Source organism: Saccostrea echinata, unplaced genomic scaffold (genome assembly GCF_033153115.1).
Source record: "Saccostrea echinata isolate AGI-Se365-2 ecotype Australia unplaced genomic scaffold, CSIRO_AGI_Sech_v1 ptg000051l, whole genome shotgun sequence".
Taxonomy (NCBI): domain Eukaryota; kingdom Metazoa; phylum Mollusca; class Bivalvia; order Ostreida; family Ostreidae; genus Saccostrea; species Saccostrea echinata.
The window spans coordinates 2406052-2426426 of NW_026889800.1; the positions used below are offsets into that span (position 1 = coordinate 2406052).

The following is a 20375-nucleotide window of genomic DNA, read 5'->3' on the forward strand; positions in this document are numbered from 1 at the left end:
GAGTAACTTGTTAGTCACTGTGAACCTTACATTTTCTTTTTATTGTTAAATTAATATTTTAGAATCAATTTTCATCTTAATGTACTGTTAGAGTAATCCTAGGGGAGATGACGATATCCGACATTTTTGGATGCTTTTGAGAATTTCTTTTTTGTCGTGTATTATCATTTTAATAGATTTTAGCCTGAACAATTTCCGCATATTTTCTCAAGTTAATAAATGTTAAGTATGAAGTGAACTGCATTGTTAAAACTTTTCCCCTATATTTATGTATTATAGAACCACCCAAGTTAATTATAGTCAGCCATTAAAATTACTAAGACTAATTAATTGTCATTAAAAATTATCTGAAGAGACTTCTTCACAGACTTTAAATGTTTCTCCGTCCAATCAAAGCTTCTCATTAAATGGTCCTTCAAACAACTATATGCATATCAACATGAATTGTCATGGCCTGTTGTGATTGTAATGGAGTCCCTGGGTTTTATGAAGTCATGTTGTGGTCAGAATAATCTCCAGTGTACATTACGATTTGCTAACTACTGCGACCTTGTGTTACCTTTATAACTCCCCCACTTCATTAACTGTTAGTTACTCAGCAGGAAGCAGTTGCTTAACTTTTAATTACTTGGAAAAGACTCTTAAAGGTCAAAGGTCAGGTAATGACTGTCACTCCATTAGTGTTGGTCAGGATATCAAAGAGGGAAATTAAAAATTCAAACAAGGAAAAAAAAAACAACCTGTCCAGTCTGATTTACGACAGATGTCCATCAGGGGAGACAACTTTTCCTTGTAATGTTAAATTACCTCCCCCTTAACAAAATGTTTATTCTTAACAAGTATTGTAGCTTAAAATAGATTAAGATGGTGGGGTTTTATTGGCTGTGAGAGTGATTAAAGTACAAGTAGCAATATATATGGGATTATTTTGGTTTAGTTGTGAGGTTTTGGAAACATCTGCATGCATTATCAGATGGAACAGACTAAAGTACATGTTTATAATTAACTTTCACACTAATTAAAACCTACTTGTTACCCTTTCAAGGAAAACCAAAAACTGAAAATTTCCTTTGCTGTTTCAAAGAACTTTGATGGATCAATTAGCATAGGAACCAATGTTAATGAGAGAGAGAGAGAGAGAGAGGTTGATGTTAGTTAAGGTGGACATACTTGGTATTATATTTCATGCCTGTTTGGTTATTTTATCCCATTGAGCTGTCCAGTTGAGTAAACCTCTCTATTTCTACAGAGTATTAGAGTTCATTTACTCCAAAAATCAATAGCTTATTTGTAGAAAATGACAAAGAATGGCCTTTAGACAAAGAGGGATGAGCAATGAAGAACGGGCATGTTTGTTGTGGATTCTTTCAGGGGTTTATTAGGATAAGAGATGATGTGCAGGCTTTTATTGTAGGGAATGGCTCAGTCCTAGAGGGTATTACATTGAAAAGTATTGTATGCACCACATTTTTGCATCAAATGCTTCCTGCATAACGAGGAAACAGTAATGTTCTGTGTTGCTTGCATTTGATGAAAGAATTATGAGATTTTATAGAACAAAGTACCAGTGGTTATTGCCTCAGCATCTGCAATAGTTCATAAGGATGGTTACTTGCTGTGAGATTTCCAGGAAGATGGTGAAGGCAGAATCAATGAAGAGACAAAAATAATAAGTAAGGTGTTTATTGATTCGTGTTACCTTGGTTAGAGATGGGAAACCCAGACTCTTAGCTTGTCCACTCTGTGTTACCTTTCTTATGTTACCACTCGTTACCACCTTTCTGTTTTACCGTTCTTATGTTACCACTCATTGCCACTCGTAGGAGGGAGACTGTGGAATCGTGACCAATTTGGACAGCACAAGAGCAGTATCGCTGAAGGTTTAATGTGGGCTTTGTAATTAGAGAGTGGATTAATGCTTCTTCATATTAACATTTAAAAAGGTTTGTAAGGAAAAAAAATTCATAATTAATTCAAACTGTGTGAGGATAAATAGCTTATGTTTGCCATATTTTATTCCTTGATGGTTATATTTCCGTTTGCATACATTATCCTGGCTTTGGGATGTAATAGATGGAGCACTGTCTTTTTCAAAAAAATTGCAGGAAACTTTTTCACAGATTTTGATGACACTCTTGCTTTTTAACATTTATGATTAAATATTTTTAATATGAAGAAACGTGACTAGATTATTAAGTTACCAGAGTTGAGACTGATTGTGTTTATCGTCATGTCATCTGTTACTGCTGCAATCCTTCATTTAAAACATGGAATTCATCCATGCAAAATTGTCAATAATCTATTCTTTTTGTGTAAGACACAGTGGTTAGCATATCATAAAAAAGCAATGAAGACTCGTCCAAATTGGAACATAAAGACGTTCCGTGGAAGAAAAAGAAAATAATCGCTCATTGATTCTGCCAGAGATGTATGAACGTTGTCCGACAAATAAGTTCTGTAAGCTGATGTCGCTTGATCAATGAGGGAGTATTTGTTGGGCTTTATTAAAAAAGAGAATCTTATTAGGCTCTGGTAATAAAAGATTATCAGGGGAGACAAGCAGCAGATAATGCTTACAATAGAAAATCAGGTATCTCTAGCTTGTCTCTGAGTTATGTAATGTACCAATACTGAATAGCTAGGACCTCTAGATATGTGAACACATATAATTCACCCTCTATGCTGATGACATGGGAATTGTAAACTTTTGTATCTGAAGCAGTTTTTTCTGCATGAGGAGAGATCAAAGCTATATTATACTTACGAATGCTCAACCCAGATGTCACAATTCTTGGAAACATTTGTAAATGACTGACCCAATCACAAAACTTGATCAATGAAATTTATTTTTACTATAAATTTACCTGATGATATAAAAATGGTGAAATACTGTATATGTGCTGCTTAATTTACACTGTGTGCAAGGTCACAAATTGTCCACGGAAATTTGACACGGCGTACAAAAAGTGCATTTATGACATACAAAGGCAATCTAAGAAAGCCGCGAAATTTTGTGACTGAGGATTGAACAAAAATTGTGATTCCCTGGAAAAAAAAGTTTGTTTACAATATTTTGTTCATTTAAACAGAGGAATTTTGCCTCTTTACCATGCATCTAACCTGGTAACATGTTGAACTTGGCCATTAGCACCTGATATATAAATATGTAAAAATGATTCACCTACTCTTTGATCTGCTAATTGATATTTGATATTTAATGTAGACAGAAGTTCCATAGCTAGTGGCCAAGACTGATATTGTGCTGAAAAATAGAGAATCATTTAGAAGTTTTGGGGGCCATATGTGGGATGGTTGGATGTGTCTCCGTTTATGAATTTAGCTGAAGGGTAGCAACATCAGCTGTACAAGACAAACAGATTAGGTAGTGTGATACAACTGATACTTAAGTCATCCATCATACAATTATAAAAGATGATGGAAATAAAATATTACTGCCCGGGAACTGTAAAGGAAAAGAAAAAAGAAATCGGGCTGGAAAAAAATGAAGCCAACCAACTGTTGAGTGATCAGAGATTGCTGCATGCGGCTATTTTTGTTCAGTGATGTTAGCGAGATCGATCGAGATATAATAGCGGGATCGAGATTGAATCTGGGGAAGCTCTGTTTAATACACTGAAAGAAGTCCTGAATGAAACATAGGTATAGGGGTGTCAAGGAAAAAACCAACAAGCAAACGCAAAGATGAAGCACAGTTTTGATTACATTATGTTACTCATTCTGTTAGATGTTTTCTGATGAATTTAAAGGTTAAGTGACTGAAGTTTGTCAGGGGGGGATTTAAGTGAAACAGAAATATCTCGTAAAAACATGAAGGGCTTTTACTTGATGAGGGAACTTGTTGATTTATACAACACTGAAGATAGGAAACATCACACAGTATCAGTCTGTCTTCTGCCCGAGTGCAACTGTTGCACAGTGCTGCAGCTTCCGATTTCAATTTACAGATGTGCACGCTTCATCAGATGCCGATGTCATCTAGTCAGATAAAACAGAGATTTATGTAGTTCTAAATGTTATTTTAGTTCATGGATAAAGTAGAAGTATGAAATACATATTAAAAACTAAAGACCATATTATTCTAGAGAAGAAGTTAATGCCTCTGATTCATTTAAATGTTAGTAAGTGTGGCTTCACTAGTAAATGGTGTAGAAATGGTGACAATAAGACAAAATATTCGGAGCTATTAACATGTGATAATGGCTGCTCTGTCAATCATTGCTCCAGAATAAAGTCAGTTCTGTGTCTTAACACACCAGGCAGTTATTTCCCAAATTACTCTGCATACTGTTTTATTAATTCCCTGTGGAATTGTTCCAGTCAAGGCATAATTATGATTGGCGCTAGTTTGAATTAGCAAGGTTTTAAATATAGAACAGCTTACCTCTTGCATACAGTGGTAGAGGCTAAGAGACTGAGTGCAAGTGCCAAAATCTCCTAAAAACATTAATTGCAGAAGAAATTGAATGCATGATTTACCATCACTCTGCTTCTTGAAAAATGCGAAATAGCAGAACTATTTAGTTGGGCATTAGTCTCTGAATTTAGTCTACTGCACCGACTTGGGGTTTAAACAGTATGGTGTTTACTTAGGTAGAGCTAGGCAGCATCTTAGATTTGTTTAGTGTTTATTATGGAAAGGAAACATTGATTTGCTGCTAATTATCTGGTATTTACTCGAGGGTTCGCTCTGTTTGATCAGTAAGTACAAAAGTGTATTTCTGAAGAAATCGATGACTCTCACCTCGGATCTTCTAACACACCTGATCCCGGCTTTATTTGTGTTGACGTGTTTTGAAGATTTCTTGTGAGGAATATTGCTTAAATTTTTCTCTTCCTTTTCTTGAAAACCTTTTTTTTTTTATCGTATCTCTAATGTGTAAGCTTTTTTACTTCATATGAATGAAAGTTTAACAGGTTTATCTTTCAGATTTTTATAGAATTTTTGAAGTTTGGTAACTTCTATATTATGGTAATAGATCCTGTTTTCTATTGCAAACAATTAACAAAAGTAATCTTTTATCAAAAAATTCCAAAAACACTTCAACACTATTTGTTCCATATTTTGAATATGATCGTTTTTCATTTTTCGAAAAACAATTGTCTTTATATTATTTGGTCTATTGTCTCATTAGGCGTTTAGAATTAAGAATGTATAAATTTCATTCAATCATTGAGTGATTTGTTTTCTTGTCAAAAGAATAGAACGATGACATCTATATAAAAACCTGTCAAGGAAAAATGCGGTAAATATTTACACTTTTGTGTCACTTTATTGACCTGCAGAAGGTATGCGCATTCCGAAATCAAAGCATGACTGCAAATATTCAGTGGTCCTTGGGGGTAAAAACGAAAGGTTATCATGTCCTTTTGAGGTCTGACATCTAAAATATTCATGTTTTTTTTTTTTTTTGATGAAAAAAAGATCAAACAAATTTCATTTCTATATGAAAAGCACATTAAATTTTAATGCAGAAAAGTTGTGCTTTTTACAGGAGGTAGAAATATCGTACACCTATGATGAAAGCTTCAAGTAAATTTTTCACTTTGTCCTACAATAGGAACTGTCACAGACAACCCTATTGTCGAGGAGGAAGAATTGAATAAAATGTCTCTTGGGAAAGGTTAAAGCATTATTTAGTTTAAACCTAATTAACGCTGTAATTAATAATTACAGATCTTCTAAGCAATTGGAGATCCCAGTTTACACCTTGTACATGTAGAATCTTTAATTATTGATAAATCTCTAACAATTCGCTATAACTGGCCAGTGTTAGATATAAACAGTAATAATTCATAGGCAATCATTGAAGAGTAATGGGAATAGTAGAATAATAGGAGGGAGTAATTAGTCATTTATAGATTCCTAATGAGAGGTGTACATCAGTAATGAATCAGCCAGCAAGGCCAGCCTCAGCACCAAGCACCTGTTAGGTACTTATAGAAGTCATGACTCACTAAAGCCTGGAATGCCGTTTTCTTTTTTAATTTTGAGTTTCCATAGTCTGACATCTCGTGACATTGGACTTCATGTTGACACTGCTAGCTGTCATGTTGCAGTACTCCAATAGAAAGATTACAGAGGGAAATCAAATATTTATGTAATGCCGGTCTCTATTGTGTAATGAAGCCGGATAATTTGCGGATAATTGCTCATTATTGCCGAGTTTGATTGTTTTATCTTGGATTGTCTGCAGTTTTATTGTCTGGCAGACACTGAGAAATGAAAGTTTAATTAATCTGAACATTCGTTGTCCTGCAGACCTGATGATGCTGTTGGCATGTGTAATGATATTAAATTTTAAAAGTATCTGATGTACATGTTGACTTTTTGATGATAAAAATTTATGTGCAACAGTTACATTGTTTTAAATGTCCTGAATTTTAGTGCAGTGTATAGAGGGTATGTTTGATTAATTTTCTGATGGAGGGTATTTTCCTTGTCTATTTATAGGTAAATGGTCAGGATTTGTCACAAGCTAGTCACGAGGAGGCAGTGGAGGCATTCCGAGCGGCGTCCGAGCCGATCACTGTAGAGGTCCTCAGACGGGTCAGTAAGAATAAGATGAAGAATACTCCACCCAATATGGTGTCCACATCAACCCAGACAGAGGAGGAACTGTATGGGAGGCCACCCACCCCTCCCTTCTTCACCTACCCCCCAGGGTAAGTGTTGTGTGTTACTCCACCCCTCCCCTCTTTATCTACCCCCCCCCCCCCAAGGGTAAGTGTTGTGTGTTACTTCACCCCTCCCTTCTTTACCTACCCCCAGGTACCCCCAGAGAGAGTGTTGTGTGTTACTACCTTTTTTACTCCCCCCCCTTCCCCTCAGGGTAAGTGTTGTGTGTTACTCTTGGAGAGTACTCCTGTAGGGGAGACCACCCACCAACCCTTCTTACCATTGTGCTTTAGTCTAAGATATTACCCCTGTATTGTGTATCTATATATGCTGCCTGTGTACAGACTGATTGCAATTTTATTGTTCCACTTATGGGTAGTCATTCAATCCCCATCCCTCCCCCTCCCAGTATTAGCTGCAGAGGGATTACCTCTTGTAAAGAAAATTTACTTTGGCAAAACATTGCAGTCTATAGTCATGTGGTTCACCTCAGCTGGAATTTTAGCATAGTTATAGCAGCAACAACATGAAGACTAACAGTGCCGTATGATGACTTAATTAGATGTAATTAATGTAATAATTAAAAGCCCCCTCCTCTCTTATCTCTTTGGTACGTAAATGGCTCTGAAGAAGATTGCAAATTTATAATCTTTCCTGCTAAAGGGTATAGCCCTCCAGAAGATTGTTGTCTTGAGTTAATTCAGGGGAAGAAATAAATACTAAATGAGTTGTAATTGTTTCCTAACCACCCTCACTGAGAATTTCAGAGCTGTGTAATTATATTTTATGACCCTAGAGTTTGATTGGCACTTGGGTGCCGTAACTCATGGTAAGAACTTTATTGCCATGATAACCATAGGTACAGTAAGAACAGATGCCCGAGGTATTTATTCTTGGTGTTTTTTATGTAAAGAAAAAAAGATAAACCTTGGATGAAAATGGAGATTTTTGTTTTGCAAGGAGGGAGGATGAAAGGTTTTACAGACTTGATAAAAGTTAGGGATACATTTGCTTCTAAAAGACATTGACTTAAATCAAACAAAGCCAATATATTCTTGTCTGGATTAACACAGTGTATGTTATCAAGATCAAAGAGAAAATTAAGTTTGGTGATATATAAAAATTACTGATTTTGAGGTGTCAGCTATTAGTTTAATTAGATTTAATTTTCCAGCTGGAATTGAGCATGCACTTTCTGAAATCGCATTTTTTTTTTTATAAACATGAAGATTACGTGTGCCTGCAAAGACAACTTTTTGAATACCAGTAGTGTCTTGTTTGTTAGGTATCACTCCAAAGAGTCGTGATAAAATCGCTACAAAAAGTCATGATATATGTTATTCAGAAATTATAGAAAAGCAAGCTAAACAAAACAAAGCAAAAAAAGAAGAAACCCTCCAGATCTGCACAATTTTATGTATAAATTGTTTTCTGTCAAATTCAGCCCTGCACAATATCTCTCAGCATAGCAAACAATGTGGTATGTTTTCACGATTTACCTTTTAACATTTTTTTCGTATTTTCACATGACGACTGAGAAGAGTTTACAGACTGAATCAGCCAGTTGTGTTTACGTAGACATGATTCCAAGAGTTCTTGTTTAAAATATTTTAAAAGATTTTCAAATCAGACAAAATATCTCACAGAATTATTTTCAAATTTTTTAATTAGCACTTGCATATTTTCTGGCACTATATTTATCCTAGAGTAATCACTCTTCCTGCAAATTTTTTACCGGAAAATAAAAAACAAACTTGTATCTGTAATTGTATAAATGATATTTAAATGTAAATTAAGTACGTAGTCTATGCTAAAAAGTCTATATTCTTTTCCAATTTTCTAACTGCCTCTGGCTTTTTTGGGGACCAATACAGAAGTGCACAACTTCAAACATAATACCCAGGTGGAAACAGTAGCTACCTGTTGATGGCGTAGAGAGTTAGGAACCATTAAACCCAGAATACATCATCTCGTAAAACCACACATCAAAGGCTTTACTTAAATGTTACATTAACTTTCATATGACATTTTTATATGGGATGTGGAATTTAGCCTTCCCTGAACACGAGCTTAAAAGCTTTTTCTTTCAGCCCTGGTGTTGTCTGTATTTACAATGCTTTTCTTTCTTGGAATCTAACATTGCGTAACAAAGGGACATATTTTCTGTTATCGCGATAGGAATAATGAAGGTAATTGATCCCCTGTTATTGGGGGTACACATTTAACATGTAGATTTTGGCTTCTTTATGTTAGATATCAGATAAGGATCATAGCCTTAATATCAACAAAAAATGAAATGCTATTGCCTCCCGTCTTATCTTGATGACACCATTTTTTTCTGGAAGGAATCTATGATAACTTACAGCTATGTTTTTTATGACATTTCATCAAGAAAAAACAGCACCCTTACAAAATTCTTGTCTGATAAAGGAAATGGATCAGCTACTTTGTTTATAGTTCAGAGGATCATATAAGTTTATTGCTCCAAAAATATCTGTGATAATTAAGAAAAGGCAACGTGGAGGTTTGTGAAATTTCCATCATGTCATCCCTATTGGACAGTGAGATTCTGTGGTGTGTTTCTTTCACGTATTGCTCTAACACAAACTAATCAAAATGAGACTTCTGAAATCTCATCTCTTTAGTTGTTTCAACACCATAGAAGATTATTTGATATGGTGGGTATGATAAACTACACAGAGACATTTCTATGACAATATTCTGAAGTCTGTCAAATTTTATTGTTTATGTGGACCGAGGAAAGACCATTGCACCAAGACGTTCACTATTAACTGGATACCTGCAGACAAACGCCATATATCATATGAAAAATTGTCAGATCAGTGGTTGATAGTTTAATACCAATAAATCTGACATTTTTTTTCTACAGTCTACAGTGTTAGTGGGGTTTTTTTCACAGGAAAAAGGTGTCGGCATTTTGTTGATTCAGTGGCGGCGCCTAACTTCCTTTTAACAAATGAAATTGTCAAATAAATTTAAAAAGCAGATTTGTATCATTTTTTTGACTTGCATTTTCTTAAACAGAGGAGATTTAATAGAGTGCATTTGTATCATTGGTAAACGGTGAATTCATGAAATACTGCAGTTCATATATAGGCTTTTTAATTGTCAGATTTCAAGTAACTAATTTAATATAATTTTACTTTAACCCTGTATGTTTTAATTATAAGTTTATTCTGGAAGCCTCTCAGGATGAAGTGAATGTTTATACGTGCAGCATTGCTTAAGATGCAGCTCAAACGTAACCAAGCTGATGCAGTCATTTACTTAATTTTTAAATTTTTTACGCATCTGTCCATTTCTTTGACAGATTGTACCAGCCTGGAACTCGACGGCCACTGGCGTTCTCTCCGAGCACGGACATGGGCCTGACGGATATAGAAATGGCTCACAATCTAGATTACGATGATCCGTACTTTGATGACAGAATCGGATATGAAATGGAATACGAGGTAAGGAACAAAAATATTGATTAACAAGCAACTTTTCCACCAGCACTTTTAATGTCAGATACAAACTCATTCCTAGAGAGTAGTGTAATATTTAGCATTTCTGATACTAATTAATACCCGTCTTATATTGCTAGAAATTGTTATAAATGAACTTTGTCACGTTGGAAACTAAGTTCTGTGCAGTGTAGATTTATAAGTCATCTGAGTTGTCTGATCCTGAATACGATTTTATTGTCACGGGAGAGGAGTCACATCGTAAGTGATGAAATACCACCTCAAAAACATTGAAGATAATTGTGTAATGACTCTCTAATAGTCCTATTATTCAGCTGTCAGTCACAATGAACAAGATAAAGATTATTCCTTGACTAATGTGGTTTAATTAGACTAAACTCGACACTAAGTTCTCCAGTATCAAAAAAAACCGTGCACCACAGAAGTGTGATACTATTACATCTGGGTGCAGAATTACTCAAGATAGCGACAATTTTTTATTGCATTTAATGAGTTGTTTTTTTTTTTGTCCCACACAAAAATCCATTTTTATTGTTATTTATGCTTTTATGATTGACAAGGATAAGGTTGTTTTTTTTTTTGGTAGTGTGAATTTAATCTGATTAACAGATGAAGAGGTGTCCGGCTGCTTTGTTCTGTAACCCTTTATGAGTACCAGTTTGACAATAATTTTATGGATCTTTTTGAAATTAAATATATTAATTTGCTCCCCCTGTTGGCCTTGCTGCCATCTATAAGCTTACATGATGTCTTTCTGTGCAGACTAAGAACCTGGGGTCACCGGGAATGACCCCGGTGCACTTCATTTGTAAAGGTATCCTTCTTAATGAATAGGTATAGATTACACATCTCATGCAGTAACGCCAGATAAATCAAGCAGTGGTTGCGAGATATGCACTGAGGTTTTATTAATGTGCTAAGGTATTACAATCGCATGTTCTCTGAAATGAAATTCACATACTGTAACTGATCATATTTTGGATAAAGGGAATTTTCTTTGTTCATATGTGAAATAGATACCCCATAAATTCATGTTAAATTCAGATGTTTATCATAAAAAAAAAGAAAATCTGATTCAGAAAAAAAATCACATCTGTCAAAAGACAAGTGAAAAATCTGCTATCTGATCAAATGAGTCAACTTGAGTTTTTATTTGAGGTAAAGAAGAAATGAGGGGCTTTCTTCAACAGAACAGGTGCTTGTTTTCAATGCTCTTTTTTCCCCCTAATGATGTGGGTTAGAGTCTAGAAAGTGTACAGTATACCCCTCCTGTAATGTAAGACAGGGAAACATGGAATACCTTTTATCATATGTTTTTGTTCAATCTCCGACTTAACGCCATGTTTCTGGAGATAAGTTTGTCAATCCTGCCTTAATCAGACAGCCATCTTGTTCCTCTGTTTTGTTAGAGCAAATAAAATCCAGAGACATTTTGTTGAATCAGCACTTATTGAAAAAGCAACCAACAATACATGTACTTCTTGCGTTGCATCTACTTGTGAAATTTAAGTTGATTTTTTAGATGTTTTATAAGTAATCATTGTTACAGACTTAATCTTGTCTCTGATAAAAATTGCTTCTTGTCTTGGAAATGATGTACATGTGTATTATAATTGTAATATTGTAAAAAATTGATGAAAATTCAGTTGAAATTTAAACAAAAATAAATTAAAAAAAAAACATGAGCTTTGCACTGTGTATGTGAATTTCATTATAACTGTAAGTTATTACTGTGGATGTTCTCATGGAAAGGAGGAATGAATAAAAATACACTGAAAATTTTCAAATATAATATAATGAAAATACATGGCTAGACTAAGAATCAAACCTGGGACCCCGCTACCACTGTGTGCATCAGTTGAGACAATTTAGCAATCTATAAATAAGGAGGAGACTTATAGAGGGGCTGTTTATTAAGTGGATGCTGCCAAGTATAATTTATTTTTTTCTGCATTAAGTCCACACTGGTCCATCTTGTGACTATTGACACGCTTTGCTGTTTGGTACTTAATTTTAGTACAGGATTAATCTAAGTTCATACCAGTGCTTGAACTGTAGATGAATTCGTGCTGAAGGAAGAAAAAGCTTAATCACCTTAGGAAATCTAAATACATTTATGATATGTTTGAAAATAATTCTAACACGGTTTGGTTTCCTTGATCGTGTTTCTGCCGATTTCTCTCATTCAGGATATTTACCGACTTGAAAGTTTGTTTAAATCACAATAAACCTCTCCTATTTCTGTCCTTTGAGCCTGCTCTGGTAGCCATGAATGATCGACTTCAGCTTTGTTTACATTGGGGATCACACAACACCAATTACAACTCAAACATCCTCCGTGTACCGAGTCCTTACACAAGGTGTTCTGCGACTGTTGACAGAGGCATTATATTAACACTCGTCCCTCCATCTAAACAACTTAAGCAAATACTCACACATTGATTGTAATGATATTGTTAATTATTAAGCTGGCCATTTAGAGGGGTGATAACTCATGAAAGATTGTTGAGTGACATCAAAAGAGAGTTGAAGTAGTCATTTAGAACTGAAGAATCTTCTTTTTGTGGGAAAGGTGGTCCCGTTTCAGACTTCAGTGGATATAAGAGCCCTTGATGGGTCTCTCAAATCAACCTGAGAACCTTGCAGCACATCAAGTCGCTAAATTATGTTGATTTTAAATAGTGGTCTTTAATGAAGTGAAACTGAAAGTATTACCACTATGGATGAAGCTAACAGTTTTCATTTACTCTCTTCTGAATGAAAATGGTATTACGGAAGCAACACAAACTTCCAGTATAAAGTTAACAGAGGATATCTATGAAGTAATTTGACTCTTGTCTTGTAGGAGGTTATTTTACACAGATCAGTGGACAATCAGAAGCTGGGCCTGACCCTGTGTTACGGATCTCTGGAGGATGAAACCACAGACATCTTTATCAGTGAGGTAAGTGGCCCTAAGGGGGGTCCCCTCTTTACCATAGGGGGGGTCAGAAACAATGCAAGTATAAATTCTGTTTCGGATTGGGGGTAGAGGTGAGATTTCACAGCTGGTAGGGGAGATGAGAGATTTTACAGCTCAGGATGGGGATGGGTAGATTTGAGATTTTGGGCATTTGCAGCACGGTTGTGGGTTCTAAATGTTGCTACTGGGTAAACTGGATGGTTTGAAGTAATGGAGATAATTTTTATTAGCATTGAAAATGATTATTACTTTGGCAGAGGACTATGTTGCATTATCCAGCTGGTATTGAATAAATTGTGAGTTCTAGCTGCAGAGGACATTACATCCACTTGGAATTTACTTGTTGTATATGAAAATAAGTTAGGAGTCACAAATGTTCTATGGAATTTTAAGAAATATTGAAGCTAAGTCTCTTTATCAGTTCTCACCATATCTTTGTGTGTGTACTTCAGGTGAAGGGAAAAGATCATCTGCTTCTTTCTCAGGAGAATTAAACAAAATGAATATACCTGCATGTATCAGTGAAATTAGGGTCATCTAGTCACATGTTTTCTTTCTCATAATACTTGGTGAAAAAAAAAAAACCTGGGAACTGTCTGAGGTCATCAAAGGTCAAGAGTTTTCTTCAGTCCTCTCAAAAGGGGTTGTTCTGTTGCTTTATAAAAGTAGTTTGGCCCTTGATTTTCTGCTAGGACTTGGTCATTTGGAGATGGGTACAGGTTTGTAAGTCTGTAGTAGAAGTCTATAGGGACATCTAATGGTTACAAACTTGTGTGATTTGAATTGGGGATGTTTATATTTCTCCAAAGGTGGCCAGAAGGTCAGTATAGCTATTATGGTCTCTGTTGAGGTGTTATTGTATATGATAATCTACAAGTAGATATTGTATAGCACAGGTAAACAGCAGGTAAAAATCTACCTGTCAGCTGATCGGTATAATAAGACATGTGATAGATGAGTTAGGGTCTCCATATCAATTCCCTCCATTTATTTTCTTCTCCTGTTGAAGTCGAGTGCAAGTTAGGGTCATTATGTGATTAATAATGGGACCCCTCCCACTGCTTCCTCCATATCACACACCAAGGCCAGTGGTCGACCTCTAGGGTCATAGACTTTAATACACACCTCAGCAAAATATCTCATTTCTTCTTCAATGAGTCAACTTAGGGATAAATCTGCAAAAAGTGTCTACACACTGCACTTTTTGCAGTTGAAAAAAAATGTTTTAAAAATTACACACACAGTCAATGCCTTAATTTTGTTAATGTAGAGAAATGTGTCTCAGTGATGGTTTTATTGATGGTGTTGTTTCTTTCCCCCAGTCCTTCTGCTCACATTTTTGTGGTTTCTGCTCAGCATCCTTGAGGCTTCTGAGTGTGACTGATAAAGCTGAGGAGCAGACGATGACTGGGGGGCACCTGCTGGGAAGCCCTGGTACAGGGTAATGGCCTCTCACCACTAACAGCACTGACATGTATTTTGTTTTTACATCAGAGGAAGACTTATCCCCTCTGCTGTGTCTAGAAGACCAGACCCTCTTGAGTCCCATTAAGATCCCTGTTGATTTATGACCAGTTTATTTACATCCCTTAAGAGTGACTCGCCAGATTTGACACTTTGGAGGGAGAGAGGGATTCCTTGTACTGTTTGACAGACTGGCTGTAAATTTTCTGACAGTCTTGATGTGTTGACATGACACCCTGGGAATACAAGGTCATGTGTATCAATAATTGACCAAACATTCAGGAGATGCAGGGCAGGGTCAGAAAAATTCTGTTCAGTGCCAATGAAAAAATGTCCATTGCTGTGACTTGCGTGTGGTGCCAATGTAAAATGTCTATTGCTTTCTTATAATAATGTTATTTTTTAATAATGTACAGATGGCAAAACATGTGCATCATATTTGTGAGGATCTGCCAGAGTTCAGTAATACAAGACCTATTAGTTATAGCGTTAGGCCTGATAATAATGTGTTTCTGATCGTGTAAAATTAATAAACACTCATTTCTTGGCAGAACTTTCTCTCCCCTCACTCATTAGATTTGATTTGTAAGCCCGCCCGCCTAATCAACCTTGTGATGATCCCTGACTGAGAATTACAATGTCTATTGATTAAAGTTACCTCAATTAATTTATCAAATTGAGGCTGGCAATTTTCATTAGAGAGGCTGACTTAGTATCAGACAGGAGAAACTCACTGCTGATGTAACTTCATTGCTGAAAGCATTGCAGTTCCTTTTTTTTATGGCTTTTTCTGTATTATTTAGTTTCATGGCAGAGAGGTTATAAAAGCCAGTCCTGGGTGACATGTGGCCACATAGAAAAGGGACATGTGCGAGGACTGCAGTGACAATGGCAGAATCAATATGTCTCTGTGGCAGGCTCTTTATAAAATCATGGCTTTCTAATTAAATCCTATTTCTCTCCTTATACATTTAGCTCATGTTGAAAGGAAAAATAATCAGAGACATTCTTTGTAATCTTAATTTTTTTTTTGAGTGGTTGTAAATGTCAGAAAGCACTCCTAATTATTAATTATATAATTTATTATTAAGCCACTAATGCACTCGCAAATTAAGTCAATTTTTTTTAAAATACAGCTCTTATAAGTTTTGGATAGGAAAATTTTCAAAGAAAATAAGCAGAAAATAAGCACCATCCCAAAAAGGGGAGCAATAAATCTGGATGTCAATCTCTAAAATTTTCAGGCTAATGACCTTTTTGTGTTAAGGTGCTAAGCCACAAGTTTCTAACGGTATTGTTAATACTGAGACAGAAAGTCCTATTGAGTCCGGGGAGACTCATTAAGATCTTGAGTTATGATCCTGTCAACACTAATAGCAACACTGGAGATAAAATCAAACAGGAGAAAGATTTCTATAAGTTTTCTGTTTAAAAATAATTTATTGCACTCAGTGATTGCAAGATAACTTTTCTACCTCCCAAGACAGAAGACTAAAGACAATCTTCCTTAAGATTTAAACTGACGGCCCCTTCCTGTTCCATGGAAAGGGGTCAGTGAACTAAAGATATTGGACCAGAGATATGAATTTCTCTGTCATTTTACAAATTCTTATCAGATCAAAAATCAGTAGCTTAAAAAATGCAAAAAACAGTAATCGTATTTCCTAATCAGCTGATGTTCTATATCTCAATATTAAGGGCAATTCCTGAGAGGAAAGGGAGGGAAATGTTTCTGTAATCTGTGTAACTGGACCAGAATGTATTGTTTGTGTTGTTTGTTGGTGTGTGAATAAGACCCCTCACTGTCTGTTGTACACAGATTAGCAATTCTTCTAAGATTGTGATTGATGTTAGGGGAATGGGTTCCCTCCCTTGGGTGATTAGCATCATTCAAATACAAAAACAATTTGGACATTGTTTTCCAAACAGACAACTAACGAGGCCTTTGCTGGCCCTATCTAACTTGGAGATGTTGCTTCAATTTATGCGGGTAAAATTTCTTGCAGCCTTTGATGTGAGATAATATAATTACCAAGATTTTGATCATATATACACCAGACCCCAGCATTTCCAAAACACCCTGACCCTTAATGAGCAGGGGCATAATGGATGCTAATGCAATAATCAATTTCAGGGCTCTTTGAAATCAATCTTTAATTTGTGGAGGGTTGGAGCTGATAAAATCTGGACAGGGAGAAGTGACCACGTCATTTTCACTATATGGCATCTGTCTCAAACTTCACGCTTCAGTTTTGACAAGTGCCTGGTCAATATAACGGGTCTTCGGTCAGTGTGAACTCCATACAGTATGGCAAAGTCTTGGTTATCAGTAAACATGGGTGAAATTTGAAGGCGTCTTTCAAGTGTTCAGGATGAAACTGAAGTGGGATTTTTTTCAGGATTACATTATTCCTAATGCTAAGGTAACAACAAAAAACGTTTGTAGACCAAGAATTGAGATGAAAATTGGCTTTTCTGCTATGTCATGGTTGTGTCTTAGAGGCTGTACTGTAAGGCAACACAAGAAGATTAGGGGTCTTATTTCTTCTAAACTCTAAAATGTATTTTTTATTTTTGTACGATTTGTGGTTAATGTCACAGACTTAAGCTTTGTACATTCTATAGTGTTTATGGAGTGTTAAAAAGCACCTTACTGGATCAGCACAATAGTTTACCTCCCAGATTTTAATTGAATTTTAGTGGCCTGAGGTCACAACAGGTAGCAAAATTTGTACCATTTCTATCCCTTAAGAAAAAAATCTAGAATTTGTGGTAAACTGTAAAAATAGCAAGCCATTGTAAAAGGCCTCAAAAATCGCGGATCCCATTTAGGTGTCGTGTATATTGGTTATTCTGTTTGTTTTTGTTGACGCCTGATTTTCATTATTTTCTGTTGTATCTTACAGAAATATGTACTAGGATTCTAAAAAAGAACCCCCAAAAGTTGACGTTGAATATGAAATTTATAGGGTTGAAGTTTTACAATTTAGGGTGTAAATTTCACACGTTTCATTGTGAAGACTGGAATCTAATGCCCTCATTACCTGCCTGGTTCAGTCATTGATTTGATTTTTATTGATAAACTGCTTCTTCTCAAGAGCATGGACTTTTACATCAGTTTTAATGCTCTCATTCATTTGAAGTTCTCACATAAATTTTATAACTGACGTAATGTATTCAAATAAATTTCCTTCGCAGTACATACACAGACTTTTGTGCTCTCTAAAATAGCATCAAAGACTCGAGAGCACAAGGATTCAAATTTATTTTCAGTTTATTACTGTTGAAAATCTTTTTTTTTTAAAAAATGGATCATTTCTGTGGTCATATCAATTCTTTTTTACAACATCATTATTGATTTTGAGTAGGTAATATATTTCAGAGGTCATTCTGTTCTGTTTTATTTGTAAGTAGAGCTACATATTTGATTCAGATTTCTCTTACATCCATAATAATTCAGATATTTGAAGGGGAAATCAAATTTAAAGTACGGAAGTATAATAAATTTTTCAAAGTTTAATTCTTTAGAGATGTGTTTTGATCGTTTGGGAGCCCTTGCATATATTCCTATATAGTTCATTCAGCACCCTGATACCATGCAGGTCTGCGATTTCTCTGATGGAGAAAATCTTCTGTTTTGGAGAGAAGGTATCAAACCAGGTCTACGATCTTTCTGATGAATAGAATGTTTGGTTTTGGAGGGAAAGCATCAACTGCCATTATCTGTCTCTACGTTGTTCATTTCACAAAGATCAAAGGAAATTTTATCTCGGAGGTATGCGTATCTGCTTCAGCAGTCGACAGCTGTGGAAAATTCTCTTCTGAAATGTAAATTGGTCAAATCTCCTCTACCTATTTACAGCTAACTCTGGACATGGTCAGATCATTATAAACAGGGAATACCCTTATAATCCTGTCGTTGACCCTCTGTTTAATAAGAAGTTGAAAAATCTGTGGACGGTTTTGTAGGTATCTATCTCTACTAAGTACTTACAGATAGAAAAGGAAGTCGAGCCAACTCTCTAGGATTTCTTTTGAGTCTTCATTAAAACATTAAAACATGCACCAAGATCTATACATTCATAGGTAATAATTTCTGACAGAACAGTTTGCAGAAGCTATTTTAAACTTTTTTTCTCCCTTCTAGAAGAAACTCTCCCATTTGGAAAACTCTCATAACTGGCAGACTTCTTGACATAATTTGGCAAGGTATACAAATTACTTATATTAAGTGCGTCAGTATTTCCATTATTCCAGGAGACCTGTGAGTATAAACTTAAAGATAAAAGGCTTTCTGCCTATAACCTAGGATTAGGCTCAGAATGACAGTGAGAGAAGATATGTACAGACTTACAGCATCTGCCAAAATCAGGAATTACCTGCGATCATAACTCGGAAAACATCACAGGGGCAGATGAGGACAGTTATGACATGGCGGATTGCTAGAACATGCTTTTTATTGAAGGCATAAGTTGCCACACTGTGGGTACAAGCTGAAGCATTGTAAAGACCATGTCTTATGTCACACCACTTCTGCATTCACTTCTAAAACAATGTCAAGAGTTCTGCACCGTATCCTGGTTCAAATTATATAATGGCAAGATTTTATCCAGAATCTGAATTTGTAGCTGTAGTAAATGAAGTTTATAGAACTTTGATTTTGAAAAGATGATAAAAAAAATCATTTTAAAATTTTCTATGGACTCTAAAAGTTCATTGAACTTTGGTTAATTCTCTTGAGCTTCACCGATTAGAAGCATGGAGTCTTCACACTCTGCTATAATTGTGGTTTCTGGGATCGGAGGAGCAGGGAATCAGTTTACACCCCAATGTGCCAAACTATGACAAGCTTCTCTTTGAAGTGGATGAGAAGCCTGATAATGAAGAGAGAGTTCGGACTGACAGGTGATAGACCAAGATCCAGAAGCAGGAACTCGCGTTTTGTTTTCACTGCTCGCAGTCATAAATCTCACCTGCATGCCCCCACATCCCCCCAGATTCCCGTCACATTTTTTACGCTGATGATCAGCAGAGAGTTTTTGCTTAGCTCCTTGTCTGTGAAGCATTAACTGGCTATCATTATTTAGAAATACTGAGGTATACATCAAAGGGGCCCCATTGTTATCATTGAATGCTGGAATAATGTAAGATGGTCATAAATCCAAACCATTAAGGGGGAAAGATTGGTTTATGGAAGGTCGAATGGGGGAGAATAAAATGTATTCAAAGATTAGATTAAAGAAAAATCTCAGCTTGATAGATGTTAGACAATTAGCCAATCAAAATCTGCTGCACTGTATGACCTTAAGACAATAATGACAAGTTGACCTTTATCTGGTGTCCATTTTGTATGACTTATGTTTGTTTTTCAGGTTGAGGCACAAAGTGTAGCAGCACATGATGGAAGAATTAGGGAGGGAGATCAGGTTCTACAGGTAAGAAAAAACCCAAGGAGGTGCTGCCCCCACCCCCAAGAAGTACCCTCAATATCAAATACACACCCTCAAGCAAAGACTGCCACAATTCAGTGAAAGCCCCCCCCCCCCCCCCCCAACTTTGAAGTAGAGGTTGATACAACCCAAAATAAGTGCAATGCAAATGCTGTTGAAAAACCATCTTAAATATTGATATCAATCTTAGAATAAAACGGTTGTAAGATTTCATTTCTGTGATTTGTAAAAAGTTGTTTCAACACTGCATGTCCTTAAAAGTAAATAGAACTAATCTGATATTTATTTGGATAATTAGAGAGATTAGATTGGTAAACAAGCCTGTGGCTAGATCAGGACAAGATACATTGCTATTTATCATTCAGATCTGCTTT

At 35.8% G+C, this 20375-nt stretch overlaps 1 protein-coding gene across 4 annotated transcripts in view; it reads left to right on the top strand.

Annotated features, from left to right (window-relative positions):
• The window catches only part of LOC133203683 (E3 ubiquitin-protein ligase PDZRN3-B-like), a 95552-nt gene that overhangs the window by 64254 nt on the left and 10923 nt on the right, over nucleotides 1-20375 (top strand). For all 4 annotated transcript variants that reach the window (XM_061339451.1, XM_061339455.1, XM_061339454.1 and 1 more), the window contains 4 exons: nucleotides 6473-6684; nucleotides 9969-10110; nucleotides 12971-13069; nucleotides 19924-19986. In XM_061339451.1, coding sequence (XP_061195435.1) covers nucleotides 6473-6684; nucleotides 9969-10110; nucleotides 12971-13069; nucleotides 19924-19986 — 516 coding nt within the window. The remainder of the gene's footprint in view (nucleotides 1-6472; nucleotides 6685-9968; nucleotides 10111-12970; nucleotides 13070-19923; nucleotides 19987-20375) is intronic.